Genomic DNA, 15798 nt, shown 5'->3' on the forward strand with positions numbered 1-15798 from the left:
GCTATTTTTAATAGAATTTTAATGCATAGGGGAAAGTGAGTTAGCTCTATACAGCAAGTGTGAAAAACTTTGGGCTTTGAAGTTTGACAGCCGGGGTTTATCTCCAGGTCAATTCCTGAAAGCAATTTGCTGAACAAACAATTCACTAATTACTGAGTATTTTTTTTTAAGTTTTGGGAAATGGTCTTTGCCCTGGCCCTACCCTGTTCCTGCCTCTGACGGCAGAACAGCTATGCCCTTTCATGAGTTGTCTTCTGGGATTTGACTTGCAGCTAATTGGGTTTTCTGCTAATCAATGAATTGGTAAATTGGCCTGCTTACCCTGGGTTTGAATCCCTACTTTGCTACTTACTTTAGCTGTTTGACCGTGATCAAGTTACTGAGCTTCTGTGAGCCTCCGTTTCCTCATCTCCAAAAAGCAGAAGTAATCATTTTGATTTCTGCAAGATAGGTATGAGGATTAAATGAAGTCAGTTGGGTGAAATTGCCAAGCACAAGACAAGGACTTAGTAAAGATTTTACATGCACGTGATGTTACTTAAATGTTGTTCCTCCTTAAATCTTCCCTCCTCCCCACCTAATTTATATAAATTAATAAATTGTGATGACACTCACACAGGCAGGACAGTCTTTTTTTTTTTTTTTTTAAGATTTATTTATTAATTTGAGAGAGAGAGAGAAAAAGAGTGTGGGGGGGGGAGGGGCAGAGGGAGAAGGAGAGAGAGAATCTCAAGCAGACTCCATGCCCAGCACAGAGCCTGACATGGGGCTCTGTCTCATGACCCTGAGATCTTGACCTGAGCCAAAATCAAGAGTGAGATATTTAACTCACTGAGCCACCCAGGCGCCCCCAGACAGAATAGTCTTGACATCACTCACCGTGTGGCCAAGTACCTTTCTCATCCTATGTGAAGCACTGAGATAGGCCATCCTGGGAAAACCTGGTTCTGACCCTGTCACTTCCCTGCTTAGAATCCTTCTGAGCCTTTATACTAGCTATACCAATACAGAAAATGGGTAAAGGCGGTGCTGTTCTGGTAGACAGGGCTCCTCTGGTTCAAAGTCCCCTTGCCACTGTGGATACCTGGAACTCAGAGTTAGAATTCTTTATTCCTGCTCAACATCGGGTTTGATCCTATTCCTCTCTCGTCCCCCAGCACCTTTGCTCATTTGCTTGTCCCCACCTCCCCATGTGTGCCAGGCACTATGCTGAATGCTTCAGTTACATGCATTAATTCACTCAGTTAACTAATATTATCCCATATTCCCACAAGCCTCAGGAGGTTAAGTAGCTTGGCCAAGGTCATACACAGTGAGTTTCAAGAGTCGGGATTCAAAGGCAGGAAGTTTGGTGCCAGAGTCCAAGCCCTTAACTACTGCACCCTGCTGCCTCTTAAGAGACATGTGAGGGAGGCAGGAAGGCAGGGAGGCTGAGAGGCTCACTATGTGATGCTACCTTGTATCAGCTGTACATACATTCCTTGGGAATTTATATATATTACTTTGTGCCATACACTATTATTAGACTGAAGGAATAATGTTACTTTGAATCTTCAGATATGATTTTTTCCTTTTTCAAATCCAAGATATAGAATATGATTATAGACAATTGATAAAAAATAACCCCAAGGAGAAACTTGAGGATAGATCTTTTTTTCCCTGTCAAGTTTTCCATTCAGTCTCATAGAGACCAAAGTGACAAAAAATTTTAATATGCATGCCCTGCTCAGAGTATCCAGAACCTACCAATGGAAGTTCCTTGAGTTCTTAAGGATCAAACACATAAGTGGCATTTTAAGGACAAGGGGCATGTTTGATACTGAAAAGGTGGCACAGCGGGTCTGCAGCACCTAGAGTTCAAGGAGACCTGGAAATCTCACCCTGCTCCCTTTTCCCGTTGTGTCTGTCACAGCCTTCCCCTCTTCCTCTTCTCGAAGATGGAAAAGATGCTGGTGGGCTGCTTTCTGTTGGTCCTCGGACAGATCCTCCTTCTCCTTCCCACTGAGGCCAGGGAGCGGCCTCCCTGGAGGTCCATCTCCAGAGGGAGACACACTCGGACCCACCCCCAGACGGCCCTCCTGGGTGAGTGATGGGGGCTCTGCCTCCGAAGCAAGCAGGAAGAGGTGGTTAAGGGTGGACCTCCAGGCAGGAGATGGACACATGTCAGTCAGGAAGCTCTCTTATCCCTCAGTCTCCTGTTGGGTTTTGGGGGGGTGGGGTGGGCTGGGGGAGGGAATGGATCTCATTGGCAATGAGTGCATGGGGTTTTCAAAATGAAATTGAAACCCTTCTATTTCAGAGCCTCCCATTTAATCTGAGGTTCATGACTTTTCTCCCAATACGCAAGGAAAAAATCTGAAAAGGTCCTGGTTGTACTTCTCTGAACAGGGTGTTATGAGAGTTTTTCATTGGATTTGTCCAGCTAATCCGTGTTAATAACGCTTCCCTGCATGGCAGCATGGGGAAAAGAGCAGGCAGTTTTGCGGAAGGTGGGAGCAGCCTCAGAAGACAGGTGGGGATACTGTGAGTGGAATCAAGATACCAGGAATAGAAAATATCGGGGTTCTCTTATGAACATGTTTTCTTCAGGTGAATTTTTCTTTTTCTCCAAGAGAAAGGAAAGATCGTAAAAACACACAGACTATGGATAAATGGAGCTGGTTGTAAATATAGGCTCTGGTAAGCCCAGGATGTGGAGGTAATAGGAAGGTCAGCCAGTGGAAGGAGAATAGGTTTTGGCATAGACCTGTGTTCATGTCCTGGGTCTGGTACTTACATGTGTATACTTAGGCAGTGCAGTCTCTCTGGGGTTCAGTTTCCCCATCCATAAAATGGGAATGTTAATGCTGACCTTGGAGTATTTTTTGTGAGGAGAAAATAAGTTAAAATAAACATAAACTGTAGGTATGCAATGAATGATAGCTTTACAACAACTGTTGTTCTATGAGGTCCTCTGAAACTGTTTTATAGCTTGTTGGCCAGGTGACAGAGTCTGACCCCCTATGAAGGCCGTTGAAAGAACTGCCCAATTGCCTGGTCGCCTCAGTATTCAAAATTACAGAGATCAGGGCAACTCCAAACGCTCTGTTCTGAGAGGTTAGAATCTTTACTGATGTTCACTAAATGATGGCCCCATGATCCTGGGCCTTCCACGTCTTTAGTCTTCTGAGAATCTGTTTCCATAGTGACATCAGCATAAGACTTTTGCGAATGTGGCAAGGACTGGGGCATGTTTACTACACTGATTGAAAGGCTTTTTAAAAACAAATTTCAAGATGATAAACGTGTGTATATATACACACACACACACACACACACACAGACACACACATATATATGTATAACATGTAGTATATATACGTATACACACACAGAGGGAGAGAGAGAACTTAAAATGCCTGATTCCTACAGCAGCAGCCGCGATTGCACAGTTGGGTTTCTGATGGCGCTTTCAGAATGAGCCCCCACACACTTAGCTGGAAAAGCATACTCCTCTTGGCCCTAAATACCACCCCCCCGCCCTGACACCCACACACCGCGGCTTCCCTATGTCAGCATTCACTGCCCTCTTCGTCGCCCCAAGCTCAGGCTCTGAAGTAGAAACCCCTCGGGCGCCTGGGTGGCTCAGATGGTTAAGCGTCTGCCTTCAGCTCAGGTCATGATCTCAGGGTCCTGGGATCGAGTCCCGCATCGGGCTCCCTGCTCCTTGGGAGCCTGTTTCTCCCTCTGCCTTTCTCTCTCGCTCTGTCTCTCATGAAAAAAAAAAAAAAATCTTTAAAAAAAAGAAACCCCTCATCTTCTAAAATCAGCCCCACACCCAGTATTGCCTCCTGTTCCTCATTTCGCCGGAGAATGTGCCAGAGCCAAGGAGGAGGCGGGAACATGGCGCATCTTCCCGCCCCAGAGAGTGGCCAGTGGCCGCTCCCGGACGTGCTAGACGGCCGCTGGGCCCGTGAATGGGGTTGAGTGAGAATCATGAAACTGGAAGGCAAACACCACAACTTTCTGGCCTGGATTCTCACGTGCCATCTGCTTTTGGTCTTCCTCTGACAGGGAACAAAGATGCAGAAGCCACATTCACTGTAGTCCTTGCCCTGATCCTGTGATTTTGTCTTCATTCTTAGAATACGGTGTCTCCCATGTTATGGGTGTTCGCTTTTCTCGGCTTTTTGTTTTCGATGTTCTAAACATCGCCCAGGCGCGTTTCACTTTCATGGCACCTCATTGTGGCTGTAGTTAAGGTCCGCCCTGCATGACTTATTTCACTAGTCACTTACTTGCAAGGGTGTCTCTGAAGGTTTAACAGAGAAACAGAATTGTTTCTTAGGTTGATTCTTCGTTTGAATTTTCTGATTTTTTAAAAAAAGTTTATATTTCATGTCTAAAGTCAAGTCAGAGTTCCAGTAACAGCTTGAGCCAGTTTAAAAAAATAAAGCGTGTATTTATCAGCCCCGCTTATGAATGTTTGCAGGCTGCCCAGATGATAGTCAGTGGTGATGTGTGTCCACGTGAGCTTCCCTCCTACTTCATTCATTCATCTGGAGTTACTGCTGTGTGGCAGACACTGGGGGTTCAGGAAGCACATGGGTAGTGGGGGAGACAGACATGGAAAAGGGTCATTAATTTGGTGGAATTGACGTGCAACAGAAGCAACATTAGCTAGGTTATAGCCCCACTCTCCCTGCTGTCCACTCAATATAAGGCAGTGGGTCTCAGACGTTCTGGTCTCAGGATCCCTTTACAGTGAAAAGTTATTGAGGATCCCAAAGACTTTTTGTTTTTGTGGGTTAGATCTATTGATATTTACTGGGTCAAATATTGAAATGGAGAACTTAAAAATATATTACCTAACGAATTAATTAAAAATAACAATAATAAACCTACAACATAACCCGTAACATAAATAAAAATATTTGTATAAAAAATGACCTTTTCTCAGTTAAAAAAAGAATGGCACTGTTCTACATCTTTACAAATCTCTTTCATGTCTGGCTTAATCGAAGACAGTTGGATTCTTACCTTGTCCATTCAGTCTGTCATGAAATGTTGTTTTGGTTGGACTACCTGAAGAAAATATGGCCTCCTGAAAAAGGAAAAGCATTTTAATAGCCTTTTCATATAATTGTGGATATTTTTCTTTGAGATGACACCAAAACTTGACAAATGATAGTTTCTTAAAGGTTAGTTGCAATGTGGAAACGAAAACTGCATCAATAAACTTTTCATGCTCTATGTACTCATGAGAAAATAATATAAAAAGCAAACATTCGTGCTATTATGGATATAGTTCTGACCCCATAGGCCCTTTGAAGGGATCTCAGGGACCCTCAGGGATCCCTAGACCGCACTTTGAAAACAGCTGGTTTAGGGCTGCATTCCTAGTGAAGGCAGAGATCCTCCCTGAGGGATGAGCGGGCAGGAGGAGTGAGGCTGGAGTGTCAGGTGGAACCTGGTCAGGCATTGGGGGACCGGCATGCCCGTGAGGCGGGTGGTCTGAGCTGGAGACAAACCTGGAGGAGGGAACCAAATTACTGAGGGCCAGGGGCTCTGCAGCTCTGACAGAGTTTGGGCTTCATTTGCCAGGGGTGGGAACCCCTGGGGGACTTGAGGCAGGCACCAGTAGTGATCACTGCTGACCCTCTGTCCATTCACTGTGCCATCTGGACAGCCTCAGCCTTCCTGGGCTGTGGCAAAGGGCAGGGAGAGCCTCTGTGTGCAGGCCACCAGGACAATGAAGGAGCCCATTCTCCAGCCCCAAGTCCCTTCCAGGCAACCATGCTGGCTGGTGGAGTTGGGAGTTGCAGGGTGCGCCATACTCAGAGCCTAAGCCCGTGAAAGCCTCCAGATTCATCCCTCTGTACTCATTCTTTATCAGTGGTGCACATTCCCTCCCAAACTCCCAACTCCTCCTTAGGGTGCCTTCAAGGTGGGGCTCACCAGAAGTCATGTTGCCTCCAGCCCTGATTACTGTCTGCTTGGCTTGTGCACAGTTTTTCTCTTTACTCTATGACTGCCACAGGGTGGGGTGGAGCTGTTGCCAGGGCAACCGGTGGATTCCTATCAGCCTTTTGGAAACCTTAACCCTTTTGCCCAAACTCCCACAGTCCTTGACTCCCCTCACCCCAAGAACGAGAGTCCGCAAAGGGTCTACACTTCCGTGGGCTGGCTCTCCCTGTTTTGTTTGCCTTTTACAAGGTCTTGTTGACATGGGCATTCTTTTCTAAATTTACCAAGCTCGCTCGTTTTATTTCTACTAACCTCAAAACCTTTTCCCTTCCCTGTAACAGATGCCCCTTGGGATCAATAGTATCCACGCAGAATTCATGTTTGCATTTTGAGAGAGAGTGTTTTAAGTGGGAGGTAGAGATTTTAAAGGAGGCTAGCCCCATAGTATGGTTAAGGAATGGGGGGAGCTGAACTCCCTCTCCCCCCCACCCCCCCTGCCCCCACCAACACATACTCTGCTAAGGAAAATTCCAGGTGTTCAGGGCTACGAACAGTGAAATTTCTTCACAACAGTTAATTTACTACTTAAAAATAAAGCTAATGAAGACAATCTAAGAACTCACTATATATAGCCCCAAGTTCTATTCCTTGGCAATCACAGTACTTATGAGGGACTTATTTCCATTCTTGCATACATTTCTAATGAAATCTGACATCGAAATATTAGTAAAAATGCAATGTGTTTCATATAAGGACCTGCAACCTCCTAAATTAACAATGTGACCGAAGGAATGGGCCAGCCAAGAGAATTAAGTGTAAGAATGTCCTACTCTCTGTTGCCAATGGAGGTTTTTGCCTATGTTGATAATTATTAACATTTTCAAGTGCTGGCTGCCAGCAAATGAATTTCCACATCCTAAAACAATCCTCCTAATTGACATGCGTTGGCACCCTCAGTGAGGAAGGAACAGCACATGCCAGAGGCCATCAGAGTTTCTGGCTCCTGGAGTGACAGACCTATTGAAGCCACATGTTTTATATGCCCTGGAGCCACCTTACCAAGTTTTGAACTTTTGTCTCCTTCCCTGAGCTTTCAGGGGGCTTTGTTCACCCTCTTTCTTCTACCTGGAATAGCTTTCCTTGGCCAAGGCCTGTGATCGGCCAGGGCCAGCTCAAATGCGGCCTCCTCCCTCTCCCAGCCAGGCAGGACCCTCTTGGGATGGGCCACGCCCACTGCGGTCCTCTGCTCAGCTGTCAACCTTGTCTGCCTTATATTCCAAGGGGTAATAGTGGCACTTACCCAGGATGGATTCCTACTCTAGTTATTTTTGTGCTTGCCTGGTTTTTACCTCTAGACTATAAACCTTTGAAGATAAAGACCGTTTTTCATGTCTCAAAGCACCTCTGGAGGCTACTCTCATTACGGAGCCCCTGCTGTGAGTAGGGACATGCTAGCTCATTGAATCCGCGAGAAAGAAGACAAAACGCCGCAAGGTGGCTATTGGTTTATCTCATTTGCAGGAGAGGAAGCCCAGGCTCAGAGAAGTTAAGCAATTTGGCAAGCTTGTCAAGGCTTCTGCAAACCTAGGGAAAAAAAGGTGCCCACTCCCACCCCCACCCCTCTTAGGGAGTAGATGCATGGCTTAGGGGATGATGTCCCCCGGGGTCCACGGACGTCAAGCCCTGGTGTTGGGTCCAGCCCACAGCAAAGCTCGGTACTTGTTGAATGCCTGAGTGGATGAGACGTGCAGATGACTGATTTCATCCCCATTTGGATGCCTCCAGTCTTGATTCCACTTATACTTAGCAGGTGACGTTGGGCGACTCGCCCTGTCCTCCAGTTTGTTCATCTACAAAGGGAAGTGGTTGAAGTCAGTGATCTTCAGGTCTCATCTAGGTTGTGATGACATCACTAATTCCTATGCCTTCCTGATGTCCCTTCTCTGGCTCCTGTGGTGAAACCCCCAATGCAATCCTTGGCTTTCTTTCACTTTCTCCCGGTGGGAGAGCCAAGGTGGAACCATATCCTGGAGGCTGAGGAGGGTTTTGAAACAGAAGAGGTGGGAGAGTAGAATCAGGTAGGAGGGTGGGCCGTGGGATCAAGTAGGGGAGAGGGGGCAGGAAGGCAGTATCAGGCAGAGGGGTGGGGTGGAGTGTAGGATCAGGCAGGGAGGTAGAGGGGACAGTAGGATCAGGTGGGGGTGTTGGGGACAATAGTATCAGGCAGGGGGGGGGGGGGCAATAGGATCAGGCATAGGGGTAAGGGAGCTGTAGGATCAGGCAGCAAAGCAGTGTTTCTCAAACTTTATTGTGCATCAGAAGCTCCTGAAAGCTTGTTAGAACACACACTACTGGTCCCTAAGCTCAGAGTGTTTGACTCAGTAGGTCTGGGTTGGGAACCTGAGAGGTTGTATTCCTGGAGATCTCAATTTGAGAATTACTGTAGAAGAGAAATCTAGAAGGTAGGGTAAGGGGATGGGCAGGAGGAAAAGATCTTAGGAGGAGACGCTGTGAGGCACAAGCCAGAAACACAATGCAGGGATGAGTAACATCGGCTAAGAAAACCGCAGTTGGAGAGGATAAACTAACTATAGGCTGGGTCCACCCCTTCTGAAGCTTTGAAAATAAGCTGCTGGCATTTTTCTACCCAGCGGAAGCTGGCAAAGGTGGGCCTCCCCACTGTGCAGGGAACCAGCCTCTTCCAGCAGTGATTAACACACGTCTAAACAATCGAGTGGCTGGTGTGTGTCTTTGTCATCAGGACTGATTATAAAAATGGAGTTTGATGGGTAGAGCTTATCAAATTGTTTTCACTAGAGCAGAGGCTTTTCAAAAATCAAGTCCTTTGAAGTGAGATCACACCCCATCTTCAGCCCTCCACTACGCATCCTGTGCTATACAATGGCAGCTGGGAACAAGGACTCAGTGGGAGGACTGTCATGGCTGCTACTCAGCCCAGATGCATGAAACGCTTCTCTTTGTGCCTGTGCTCTCTGCTTTATGTATAAACCAATGCCTCTGTTACCGTTCACGTTGAATAACCTGTATAAACTGAATTCCTCATTCCTATCTTGTAATTAATATTGGAAGAATTAAAAAAAAAAAAAAAAGCCTAGCATCTGACTTCCAATAAGCTACAAAGTTAAAAGCTTTCCTAGCCAGTGAATAAATAACTGGATTTTTTTTTTCTCCTACAGATTCTCTCTCTCCCCTTCTTTCTTCCTTTCTCTTTTCTTTTTTTTTTTTTTTTTTAAAGATTTTATTTATTTATTTGAGAGAGAGAGAGTGAGAGACAGAGAGCATGAGAGGGGGGAGGGTCAGAAGGAGAAGCAGACTCCCTGCCGAGCAGGGAGCCCGATGCGGGACTCGATCCCGGGACTCCAGGATCATGACCTGAGCTGAAGGCAGTCGCCCAACCAACTGAGCCACCCAGGCGCCCTCCTTTCTCTTTTCTATTAAACTCTTTATCCCCTTCCTTTTCTGTAACTCTCCTTTATCTCTCCCTATTAAAGCTCTTCCTCCCTCCCTCATTTCCTTCGTCAGTTCCAGGATGTTCTATCCTCAGCTTGCCCAGGAGGGGGGCATCCTCTCTGCGGGTGACATAGCCACTCTTCTTTTCTCTTCCTTGACGGCTTGTGGCTTGTCCCGTTGGAGGGCAAGGCATACAGTCTTACCCCTCTGGCCAATCATGTCCCAGGTCTCCCTAACCCATGGTAATAATTAAAGTAATGATAATGAGGGCTGTCTTTTTTTAGGGGGGGTGGGGGAGCATCTACTACGTGTCAGGCACTGTACGAGGCAGTTCACACTTTACTCCACACGGTGTTACTATCCCCATTTTACAGATGAAGAAACTGAAGCTCAGAGAGGTGAAATATCTTGCTCAAGGTCAGATAACCATTGAGCCGCAGAGGTGGGATATGAAACTACAACATGCCTTTTCCTCTGTTCAAACCCTTGCCCGCAAACCTACCTCTTCTGTTCTGTCCAACTCAATTGGACTCATCTTTCAGGGCTCAGTGGAAGCAGTCCTGATCTTTTAGGTCGGGATTTAGTACCCCAACAATGCATCCCCCCAGCATGCCCTATGTCCCAGAGCAGCACTTACAGCCTGGACAGCGATCGCCTGCTTCATCGTCTGTGTTGCGGCGGCAGGGATCAGTAATGTGCCAGGTACGCAGCAGGTACTCCATAGACGCCTAGAGGAGTAAGTGAACGAACAAATGAGCGAAAAGGAGTGGCCAGAGAGGAGCCGCCGAGCTGGTGGAGGTTTCCGAAGCCAGGGCATGTGGAAAAGATCCAAAAGGCCTGAGGATGTTTCGCTTGAAAAAATCGAAGGGCTCTCTGAAGGCTGTGTTATGGAGGAGTCCAGGTTTGTTATCAAGACCTTAAAGAGGAGGTGGAGAACCAAACACCTGTGCTTTCAAGGAAACAGGTTTTCCTTCCATACAAAATTCTGTAGCCACCAGATTAGCCCAGGAAGGAAACAGCTTGCCTCCTCGGGCTTCAGGGATGTGGAAAGCCTTGTGTGTAGAGGCTTAAATAAGTCTGTAATCTGCGAACCCTCATGGTCCAAGATTGTATGGAGTTGCCTGCAGGATTAGGAACTGAACTAGGAGATAAGGACTTTCTCTCCTATTAAAAAAAAAAAAAAAAGCTAAATATTTGCTTTCCAGGAACAATCTGCCTTAGGAGCCTTTCCAATAACAAATTTTAAGCAAGAGAGAAACTGAGAAATTTTTAGTGACTGGCAACATATAATTTGTTGAATCCCTGGGTTTCACTTCTGGCAATGTTAATTGAATGAATGAAAAGAATGATTACAGGTTAATTGTATTTGCTTTTTTGGTTAATTCATGTACAGCTTGCAGTCAGCGAATATGACTAGACCCTTACTCTGCGTGGCTCAATAGCCATCATGGGGCAGGTGTTTTTAACTTAAGTAGGATATTTTAAATTTTTTGTATTAAATTTATCTTCTTCATTTAAGTTATTCATTCTTGATTAATATCTTTTCCCTCCTTAACAGAGCAATTTATAATCATTTACAAATTTGATAAAATGCTTTCTATATCTTTATGTCCCCACTGAAAATATTAAAAGAATATTTTATATTCTCTTGAAATGATTATAAAGAATAATCATCTTTACTTTAAAAAGTTCATGTTTAAATATTTAATGACCTTTAGTTATTGAAAATACAAGAGGAGCTATTTCAAAAAGTTGCCCAAGTGATCAACCTATATATATTTCATGTATTCGCGAGAGGAAATATTATAGAGACTTGAGTTGTATATTAGTTTCTTAGGGCCGCCGTAACAAAGCACCATATATTGGGAGGCTTAAACTCCAGACATTTATTTTCTCACCTTTCTGGAGACTAGAAGTCCAAGATCAAGGTGTTGGCAAGGTATGTTTTTTTTCTGAGGCCTCTTGGCTAGGGCTCGCAGAGGACTGCCGTTGCCCCATGTCCTCATGTGGTCCTCCCTCTGTACCTGTCTACCTCCAAGTTCCCTCTTCTTATAAGGACACCAGTTACATTAGATTAGAGCCCACCCTAATGATCTCATTTAACTTTAATGACCTCTTTAAAGACCGCATCTCCAAATACACTCACATTCTGAGGTACTAGGGTTTAGGACTTCAACTTATGAATTGTGGGGGACAATACGTCTTCTCTGACACCTTCCTAAATAGTTTTTTTTCCTTTCTGATTCGCCGTGTATTCCCATTTCAGGGTGATAGATAGAACGTTACTGACACACGCCGGGGAAGCACGCTCAAAGACTCCAGAGATGTGGATGTCTCTGAGTCCTTTAAAGCAGGTCGGATGAACATGGTGGGTTGGACAGCCAACATCCTAGAGCTGGAGATGAGAAGCGAGTGCAGCATAGCCAGGATACGAAGCCAAGTCCGAGTAAGATTTTTCAAAAGCCAAGAATGAGAACCACCAGCTCAGAGCAGTCTTCTTTCAGTATATCCAGAGGAGGCTGATTTATAGGGAAAGATGAAAGGAGGGCCATGTGTGTATTTTGGCTGCTCAGAGGATGGTGGGTCTGGGAAAGGAGGAGGAGGGAGAAATTATCTTAAGGCCGTAGCCAGCCAAGGCCTGAGAACATCAAAGAGGAAGCTGATGGCCAGATGTACAAGGAGCTGATGCAGGGGAGAAATAAGAGGAATGTAGGCATCTGACGACAGGGGCTCAGGGCCAGGAGGGGCCTTCAGAAAGGCAGGATGCATTACATGCCGTGTGGGGCATTTGGGCCATGAGAAGCCTGGGGAGAATGAGTCTCAGAGGCCTTTAAAGTCAGGTTGGACCATAACGTAAACTGGGGAAGAATCCCATCCAGAGGGTTCAGACCTGGCAAAGGCTATGAGAGGCTGCTTTCCATCTCTAGCTCTTAATTCCCCGGCCCTGACACTAAGGCTTGTTCCAGTCGATGGGATCCATTCACTGAATGAGTATGTCCTGAGGATCCCCAGGTTACAAGCGCTGTGCTGGGCCAAGTGAAAGATGCAGCATCCTTCAATGTTTGGCACTCATTGCTGGGGTAGCCTGGGAAGCATGCCCTCCTCCTAGAGGGTACCATTTATCCATAGGTGCCCAGATGGTCAGACTCCCTGTGGCTGTCCTGCGTGATGGTCCCATCTACTGAAGGAAGCAGGCTCCTCCACCCCCCTGCTCCAGGCAAACTTGAATTTATCTCCAAAATGAAGAGGAATAGGAAAGTCATCAATTCTACCTAGCTATTTTTCTGTACCCAAATCGTTTAGCTCTAATACATTATTTTTTTCTTTCATGATTTGCCTCAGTTTTATCATTTATTCACCTGCTGTGTGAGGACAGCATTGTTTTGGGTGCTGATGATGCTGCAGAGTCCCATCTGGCTCCCTACCTGTCATGTTTTGGGGTTTGAGACAAATTCCCCAGTTGCAGGCAGCGTGGGTCTTTGGGGGGGAAATTTGTATGGGATCCGTGAGAGGAGGGGCTCCAGAGCCAGTGGAACTTACTCACAAAGCCATCTGGGCTTGATGCCTTCTGTAGAGAGGATATTTCTGACAACGAATTCGATTTTTTTTTTTAACAGTCATGAGTCTATTTGGGTTTCCTATTTCTTCTTGAGTCTGTTTTGCTAATTGGCGTTTTCCTTAATTTGTCTGTATTTTCAAATCTATCAGCATACATACAAAATACAGGTCATAACACTATTTTTAACACAGGGCATGGTATTTTTCAACAAAAAGTGCTCAGGGTTCTGTTCCCATAGTTCACAAAGCTCCTACCAAAATTCTGAAGGAACATTGAGACCTGGGGGATGATGTGCTGGGGATAGGAGAAGAAGTCTCTATTGACTCTTAGGTTTTTCTGGTAATACCTAGCGTTTGTAAGAGAGCTCTACAGTTTTTGAAAGTACCTTTTGCTTGCCCTATCTCCCTTTTCTTCACAAAGCCCTTGAGAGGTGGATTTGATGACAGTTCTCCCAGATAAGAAAAAATCTGATCAGAGATGTTAATTTATTCATGACGTAGAGATGAAGCCTGAAGCTACTCCTAGATGACACCAGTTTACCTAGAAGGGAGTTTAGAGATCATCTGGTTGAGAGGTTTTTAGCCTGGGGGCCATGGACCAACAGAGTCCTTGGACAGACTTCACTGGGCCCATAATTTGGATGGGAAAAAAATTACATACTTTTTCACCAACCTCTAACTGCAATTGAGCATTTCCTTCTATTATGATTGTAAACCACAAACCACAGGAGGAGTGGCAGCTCTGTGTCACCAGCAGAGACCACAGATATTTTCAGGGCACATTATGTAGTCAGAGATAATTCAAAATACGGCTGACATGCATCGCTACTTTGAAATTACACTAGTTAGGAGACCTCCCTTTTGACCTTGTTATTTTATTTTTTTTAAGATTTTATTTATTTATTTGAGAGACACAGAGATAGTGAGAGAGAGCATGAGCGGGGAAGAGAGGAAGAGGCAGGCTCCCCTCAGAGCAGGGAGCCCGATGCGGGGCTCGATCCCAGGACCCTGGGATCATGACCTGAGCCGAAGGCAGACGCTTGATTGACTGAGTCACCCAGGTGCCCCATCGACCTTGTTATTCAGTGTTATTTTTTAAAGTCCATATGTTACTATATCCCTATAGTAACACTTTAAATATCTTGATAACTGAAGTTCAAATAATTGGCCTCCTTTCTTACCCTTTGCATTTACTTGTTTGTTTCTTGTGGTAATAGAGACACATAATGTAAGATTAACCATCTTAAACATTTTGAAGTGTACAATTCAGTGGCATTGAGAACCCTCACATTGTTGTGTAGCCATCATCACTGTCTGTTTCCAGAACTTTTTATCATCGCAAACAGAAACTACCTGTTAGGAAGTAATTCCCCATCTTCCCTTTCCCCAGGAACTTCTTTTCTACTTCCTGTCTCTATGGACTTGCCTATTCTTGATACCTCATATAAGTGGAGTGATATAATATTTGCGCCTTGGTGTCTGACTTTTTTCACTTAGTATAATGTTTTCAAGGTTCATCTATGTTGTAGCAGGTGTCAGAACTTCTTTTTTATGGCCGAATAAAATTCCATTATATGTGTATCCATTCATCTATGGATGGACACGGGTTGTTTCTACCTTTTGGCCATTGTAAATAATGCTGGCATGAACACTGGCCTGCAAGTATCTGTTTGAGTCCCTGCTTCCAATTTTTCTTGGATATATATCAAGGATGAAATTACTGAGAAATATGGTAATTCTATGTTTAACTTTTTTCACGTGCGAGAGAGAACACAAGCGTGTAAGTGGGGGCAGGGGGTGGGAAGAAGGGCAGAGGGGCAGAGGGAGAGGCAGAGAAAGAATCTTAAGCAGGCTCCACACCCAGTATGGAGCCTGACCCGGGGCTCGATCTCACGACCCTGAGATCATGACCTAAGCCAAAATCAAGAGTCGGATGCTTAAGCGATGGAGCCACCCAGGCGCCCCATCTACAGTTAACTTTTTGAAGAACTGCCAAACTGTATTCCACAGTGGCTGCACCATTTTACATTCCCACCAGCAATGCACAAGGGTTCCAAATTGTCCATATTTTTACCAACACCTGTTGTTCTCCATTTTTAAAATAGTAGCCATCCTAGTGGGTGTGGCATTTTCTGTTAGGCATTTAACAAGTTTATTCTGAGAAGGGGTCATGGGCTTCACCACACTGCCATGGAAGTCCTTGGTACAAATAAAGGTTAAGAAACTAGGATGAAGGAACCAAAGCCCAGAGATACTGTTACTTGTTCAAAGTGAAGCGATTCACCAGCAGCACCTACGGCTTAGGACCAAGTCTCCTGGGGCTCAGAGGAGCTCTTTTCTCCTCCTACCACATAGTTTCTTCTCATGTAGACATTTGCCCCAGCCAATGGTCAGACTGAATCAGGGCTGGAATAAAACCATCAACCAACCAGCCACTGAAGCTGAGGCAAGCCCCAGACGCAGACGAGACAGACATAATCCCTGTCCGCAAATGGCTGTCACGTAAAACTACCACACACAACCACAGCAGCTAAATCTTTATTCATTCAACAAACACTGAGTGCCTTGTGTGAGCTCAAACTCCATGTTCAGCTGGAGTGTCTAAGGGGTATCCAAAGGGACATCCCTTGGAGATGCTCAACTGATAGTTTGGTTTACAGGTTAAAGTTCAGGAGGGGAAAAGAACCCTGCCTATGTTTCCTTTAAATACAGAATGGTGTCCTGAACTGTCGTTCCTTGATCGGGAGCCTCCAGCTCTGCAGAGAGCCCAAGATGTCTTCCTTTTTCCTAATAATCTCCTCAACCCATTTTCTTACAAGCTTC

General features: G+C 45.4%; 1 protein-coding gene across 3 annotated transcripts in view; it reads left to right on the plus strand.

The window, feature by feature from the left end:
- The first annotated feature begins 1937 nt into the window (after nt 1-1937).
- MATN2 (matrilin 2) overlaps nt 1938-15798 on the plus strand; it is a 116608-nt gene continuing 102747 nt past the window's right edge. For all 3 annotated transcript variants that reach the window (XM_021688685.1, XM_021688686.1, XM_044914654.1), the window contains exon 1: nt 1938-2082. In XM_021688685.1, the coding sequence (XP_021544360.1) occupies nt 1938-2082 (145 nt within the window). The remainder of the gene's footprint in view (nt 2083-15798) is intronic.

Source organism: Neomonachus schauinslandi, chromosome 4 (assembly GCF_002201575.2).
Source record: "Neomonachus schauinslandi chromosome 4, ASM220157v2, whole genome shotgun sequence".
NCBI lineage: Eukaryota > Metazoa > Chordata > Mammalia > Carnivora > Phocidae > Neomonachus > Neomonachus schauinslandi.